At 36.8% G+C, this 6,061-nt stretch overlaps 1 protein-coding gene across 1 annotated transcript in view; it reads right to left on the reverse strand.

Annotated features, from left to right (window-relative positions):
- Positions 1-6: 6 nt before the first annotated feature.
- The window catches only part of LOC113209382 (centrosomin), a 32,754-nt gene continuing 26,699 nt past the window's right edge, over positions 7-6,061 (reverse strand). Inside the window, exons 8-21 of the mRNA XM_052273718.1 lie at positions 5,360-5,679; positions 5,113-5,274; positions 4,830-5,015; positions 4,438-4,728; positions 4,184-4,360; positions 3,931-4,085; positions 3,550-3,820; positions 2,671-2,772; positions 2,363-2,557; positions 1,502-2,242; positions 1,189-1,404; positions 822-1,046; positions 505-745; positions 7-371 (exon numbers count right to left, since the gene is read on the reverse strand). Coding sequence (XP_052129678.1) covers positions 106-371; positions 505-745; positions 822-1,046; positions 1,189-1,404; positions 1,502-2,242; positions 2,363-2,557; positions 2,671-2,772; positions 3,550-3,820; positions 3,931-4,085; positions 4,184-4,360; positions 4,438-4,728; positions 4,830-5,015; positions 5,113-5,274; positions 5,360-5,679 — 3,548 coding nt within the window. The 3' untranslated portion in view covers positions 7-105. The remainder of the gene's footprint in view (positions 372-504; positions 746-821; positions 1,047-1,188; positions 1,405-1,501; positions 2,243-2,362; positions 2,558-2,670; positions 2,773-3,549; positions 3,821-3,930; positions 4,086-4,183; positions 4,361-4,437; positions 4,729-4,829; positions 5,016-5,112; positions 5,275-5,359; positions 5,680-6,061) is intronic.

The following is a 6,061-nucleotide window of genomic DNA, read 5'->3' on the forward strand; positions in this document are numbered from 1 at the left end:
ATAGAATACATAATTCTTTTATGTTGATAACATCACAGTCAAGTGAGCACAAAATCTTGTCACAGATTAGTACTGTAAAATGAAAATATGAATAAAATACACATTCTAAACAGTATCAGTACACTGAAGATTATCTTCGTCAGGTTGAGGATTTGCTGAAGCATTTGTTTCGAAATTATCTCTGGCTCTTCGCAAAATGTGGTGAGTTTTGTGAAGCTGCTTGCAAATTGCTTTCTCAACAAGCCTTTTCCGCTGATTTGCAGAAGCTAGTTGAGCATAGGTTTGTTCTAAAGTCTGCCTAGTGTGAAGCAGTCGTTGTTTGAGCTCTTGATTTTCTAGTTCCAGACACTTGTAATCCAATTGATGTTTTTCTGTAGAAAAGTTAAAGAAAAAGGTTGTAAAAAGAAGAAAAGAAATAAAAAAAAAACAAAAAAAACTGCTGACGTATAAAACTACGAATAAAAGACTGTAGAGATTTGATGTTTGTTTCATTGCTCAACTTACTTTTCAGCTGAAAGTTGCTTGAAACACTTTCTCCTGAGTTCAGAGCAGGAGCTGTAGTTGACTTTTTAATGGGAAAAGGCTCAAGACTAGAGAAACGTCCCTGATCACTTTCAATGCCAAGATCTGGAGATGCTGTAGTGATGCGCCCATTTCTCACTGATACAGTGTTACTATCAGCTGTAAGCAGAACTGCTGGTGGAGACAGAGGGGCTTCTCTGTACCAGCCATGATTGCTACTCTCCTGAAAATTACATAAACAATCATGAAATCGCATTGAAGTAGTAACAGTTATGACTTTATTTGTTACATTTACTTACAGGATAAACATGATCCTCTTGTTCTGATACATAATCTGATGCTGATACATCGGTGTTAGAGTGTTTCAGATTGGTTATTTCGGTCAACACTTTACCTTCTGAGCCACTTCCACAACTCTGACTTGCGCATTCTTTTCGTCTGGCATATTGATTTGCATGAACTCCACGCTCTAAGTCACGAACTTGCTTCTGAAGATCAGTGTTGGCTTGAGTAAGAGATTGTATCTAAAAAATAAATTGAAAAGACAAAATGAATCACAAAAATCTTCTTCGGGAAAATAACAAGTTAATAGTAAATTGAACACAACATAATTTATTTATGTAAACATTTACACAAGAGTAAAAGCAATATGTGTAAAATTGTTACCTTGCGAGAAAGCTGGTCATGCAGCTGCCGCCGGTCTCTCATGGCCTCTCCTTGGAGCCATCGAACTTGTTGTTCCAGCTGAAGTTTTTCATTTGCTAGTCGAGCAGTTTCTAATTGAGATTGAGAGACAGCAACGGCAGCTTCATTTAACTGGCGCTGCAAATCACTATCTCCTTCAGCATTTCCTAACTTTTCTTTAAGTACATTCTCTTCAACCTAAAATAAAAGTAATAAAATAAGTTAGGATATCATAGTATACAGTTATAATGAAACTTGTTTTCATACTCTCAATGGATGATTCCATACAACTTACTTTAACTTTTTCCTCCAAATCAAGAATTTGCCTTTTGCTGTCAGATGCAGCACTGGCACTTTTTCTCTCAAGGTCATTGATACGAGATAAGTAGGCATTTTCCATATCACGCATCTGCTTGGAGTTGGCAGCACGAGACTCTAGATCATATTCAGCCATTCGCTGCTCGACTATTTTTTCCAGTTTCCGCGATGCTCGAATCTCAGCGTCTCTTTTCAACTTTTCTTGAAGTTCTTCAGAACGACGTTCAATTTCTGCTTGTTTCAATTTTAACTGCTCTTCCATTAACCGAATCTTTTCCTTAGCTCTGCGGTCAACCTCAGTGTAGTTTGCCTCAGCTTCATTAAACTTATTAAGCCAATCTTCAGCTCTCTGTTCGGCATTACTTTTTAGTTTTTCAAGCAATAAGATTTTTTCTTTGAATTTGTGAGAGAGTTGAGTATGAACTTCTTTGACTTCAAGTTCACACTGCTGAGCTACTCTTTTCCATTTTTCCACTTCTTTTTCTAAATCCTCAGCTTTCTCTTTCCACAATTTTGTCATTTTCTCTAGTTCATATTTCTTATTTAACAACTGCTGGACACTAGCTTGCAGAGCTGTCGCCTCCCTTTTGGACTGCTCTAGTTCCCTTTCTGCAACAGCCAGTTTGGCTCCAAGATCCCTCTGAAGCTGGTTCTTCTCTTCTAATGCTTGTTGGGCATCCTGCTCAGCTTGTTCTCGTCGGACTTCAACCTCCAACACCTAGATTATAAAAAGTTAATGATGAGAGTAATAATGAGAGTAATAATAAAGTCTGCTGCTTTCTTGTTACTGTATTTATTTATTTATGTATTTCAAAATGCCAAAGTGGTTATTACGTACCTGCACACTAAGCTCTTGAACTTTCTCTTCCAAGCCCCGTAATACATGACTAGATATATTTTGCTTTTCTTCAGCATTTTGATTCATTTCAACAACCGCAAACTTCATATCTAAGAACTCTGTTTGGCGCTCTTTCTGTAATCTTTCTTGTTGGATGACCTTCTCTGACAGTGTACCATTGGCTTTAGAGAGAACCTATGAAGAGCAAAGCAAAATGAGAATCAGACATGGTCATTACTTGAACAGGCATATAGGGGCACTAAAAGAACTTATGTTAGAAATGAGAGAGGTAGTAGTAAAGAGCACACCTGTAGCTGATGCAACCTGTGTGCAGCACACTGTTGCCATGCTTTACGTGCATTTCTTTCCCAATCCAGCCGTTCCCACAAATTACTTGACCCTATTGCACTCTGAAACAGTTAACAGAAATATGCAAGACCACCACCATTTCCAATTGTGAAGTCAAAATTGTTCAAAGTGAGTAAGTTCATTAAATGGAGTTGTACACACTTAAAATTATTTTTATGCAATTCACCAAAATGGAAAGAACAAATTTCTACAAATACATGTAAAGGTACAGATACAACACCAAAACAGTAAAAATAGAAAGAGAGACTGGACCATAAGGAAAGCTTCACACCAAAAACAGACCATTAGAAGAAAACCAGCAATAATGCCACTAAGCCATACCTTCTACACTAACAGTTAAACAGACTTAGGATAGGTCCACAATTTCACTACAGGACAGCTGCAATGCCTGTACTTAGAAAGAGTACTGGAGCAAATAGGGACCTAGGACAAAACAATCCTACGATAAAGATAATTCAAAAATACACGAGCATGCACAACAAAAACAGGACAAAAATCAAAATCTTCCTGAATATTAATTTTTTAGCAGCTAATTACAGGTCAACATGCAACATTTCTATTAAAAAATACAAATGCCTCTGTATGTCAAACAACAAGAAAGATAGCTCTGGCAAGAATAAAGTTAGAACTAGAAACCTTCACAGTACGACTAATTTTAGTAGTTACAGATTTTCATGACACAGACAATATACTGCAAGAAGGGATACTAAATACATGCACATGCTGCAAAATACTGGGAGGATAGAGTACTGCATGTGGTTACTAAGAAGTCTTATCACTTCCACTTCAGCACAGATATCTTAAAAAAGAGAACTTACCTCATTTGTGGGGCTCAGACAGCTTTTATTTTCTAGCTGGGGATGTGTTGAGACTGGAGGCAAACCTCCAACATGAAGCTCGTTTTCAACTGCTTGATTGAGTTTCTCAAGGCATTGAGTACGGGCTACAAGATGGTGCTCAGCATTTGTATTTTCCTTGAACGAGGTTCGTTTGGATGGTTTCACTTGGTTTTTAGAACCACATGAGCTTGAGCTTGACTGACCCCCAAGTGATACTCTACGCACTGTGCTAGCTACACTCGATATAGTCCTAGAGGATATAAAATCATAGTTAGAAACCTTAACAGTATAACTAATTCTAGTGGTCAAAGATGACACAGACATTAGTAATTCAGTGATGAATAATATTGGAAATCGTACCTTGAACTCTCATTGTGAATTCCCATGCGAGCTTGTGACACACTGCGATCAGGCTCAGACCAAGATTCAGAATCAGATTGAGAGCCTGCATTGAGATTGGTAGGAGCATCTTTTTGTACATTGCTTTGGGGATGTGACCTAGAGCGTCTTCGTGCCTATAAGATTAAAAGAGGTGTCACAGAATTTCTTGAAACAAGATAGTTGATTTAAACATAGGGTCTTTGATGATTTACCGGTATGCACACTTACTCACCTTACTAAGAGAAGTACAGGATGTTTGAACCACTTTACTTTCAAAAGAGGCATCAAGAGCCTGGTTGATTTGCTTAAGAGATTGCACACTTTTCTGACTCACATTACCTTCATTAGTTGCATTAAGAGTTTTATCAGACTTCATATCCGATTCAAAAATTTGAGAAAACTCGGCATCCTTAAAACAAAGTTAATATTATTAATGCAAAAAATTAAGCCTTAACTCTACCCTCAAAATATGCTTCTATTCCATACCTCAAGTGAAAAATTGCAAGGAGAGATATTGCTATCAGTACAAAGCAAATGCGAGCAACTATCGTCTGGCAAAGAATCATTGCTCAGATTAGCAATTGTACGGCTTAGTTCCAAACTGCCATTGATTGCAGTGCGCAAAATCTGCTGTCTTTCAGCACCAAGACCAACTAAAAGGGCTGGTTGGTGAAGCAACTCATCCATAAAAACTGCTAATTCTTCAAGTCTTGTTCGCAACACTGAAAGTGCTTTTGATGCCTCTCTTCGCCATAGTTTACTATATGCCTCTACCATCTGCAAAAAAAGTTTGGTTTGCTTTAGTAATGCACACAGAAACAAACTGCATTAGTAATTAAGGCTACATGTTAATAATAAATATTTTAAGGACATCTTACTTTGAGTTTCTTATTTTCCTCAAGAAGCCTTTGCAAGCGTACACTCTCAGAATCTCGTTCAGGGGTATTCCTTAAACGTGCTTTTAAATTATCCACTTCCCTACTTAAATACATCTGTTCTTCCAGACTAATTTTCAGTTGTTCTTGGAGTTCTGACACATCATCTGAAGTAATGTCAGCACTATGCTGTAGAAAAGATAGAAATGCAGAACCAAAAATTGAGTAATGGAGACCAAAACATTCAAAATTAGTAAATAGAAACCTTGATAGATGGTTCACTTACCTGGGAGATAGATGTAACTGTCACTCCAAATTCAGCAAGTTTACGTTTTGCTTCTTTTAAATCAAGCTCCTTACGATCACAGACGGCACCCTGAGAAGCAAGTCTCAACTCTAGTCTTTCAATTTGTTTGTTTTTGTCCCAAAGTTCTTTGTTAACTAACTCCTATGAAAATTACGCATTTGTGTAAGCCTAATGAATCAATGTAAAATTAGATTCAACTTTGTTTCTACAAAACTAGTATACTTACTTGCAGATTAAAAGTTCTCTTTCTCAGTTCCATATTGAGATTTTCAACCTCTTTTTCTTTATCCACGAGCTGTTTTGTTATATTCTCATGTGATTGGTCATTACAGGTTACTTCAGAATTCCCATTGTTCTTGGCAGCAATTATGGCGCATTCTTTTTTTAATGACTGAATTTCCTGTTCAAGTTCTTGAATGCGATTATCCCTTGCTTCTAGTCTCTGCTCGCATGCAACCAGCTGAGATTCTTTTTCTTTCAGGCTTGCTTGAATGCTCTGAAGTCTGCATTCTTCATCACTAGGTTTGGAGTCTCCAGATTTTTCCTGCATTAGTCAGACAGAGAAAAGATAATGATACAACTTGAAACAAAGATGAAAAAGATCATAGTAAAGTAAAAATCTGATTTTACAATGGAACATGCATACCTTACTTGCATCCTTGACAGTCATATTTTTACGCATGCTTGTGTACAAAGAAAGCAATAGAAGCAAAGCAGTTTTCTCAGAAAAGAAGCCAAAAAATACAGGATGATAAAATTATAGCTTGAGAGAGGAACAGCCATGCATACAGGGAAAATAAATAGCCATGCAGCAGTCAAAATGCATAAAACTATAATTTATTGCAGATATAAAATCACATTGAACATTAAGTTTATTGAGTAAAAGCAAATTAAGGATGCAAACAAAAATAGAAAATTTTAAAAAATA

This window comes from Frankliniella occidentalis, unplaced genomic scaffold (genome assembly GCF_000697945.3).
Source record: "Frankliniella occidentalis isolate FOCC.00 unplaced genomic scaffold, Focc_3.1 Scaffold295, whole genome shotgun sequence".
Taxonomy (NCBI): domain Eukaryota; kingdom Metazoa; phylum Arthropoda; class Insecta; order Thysanoptera; family Thripidae; genus Frankliniella; species Frankliniella occidentalis.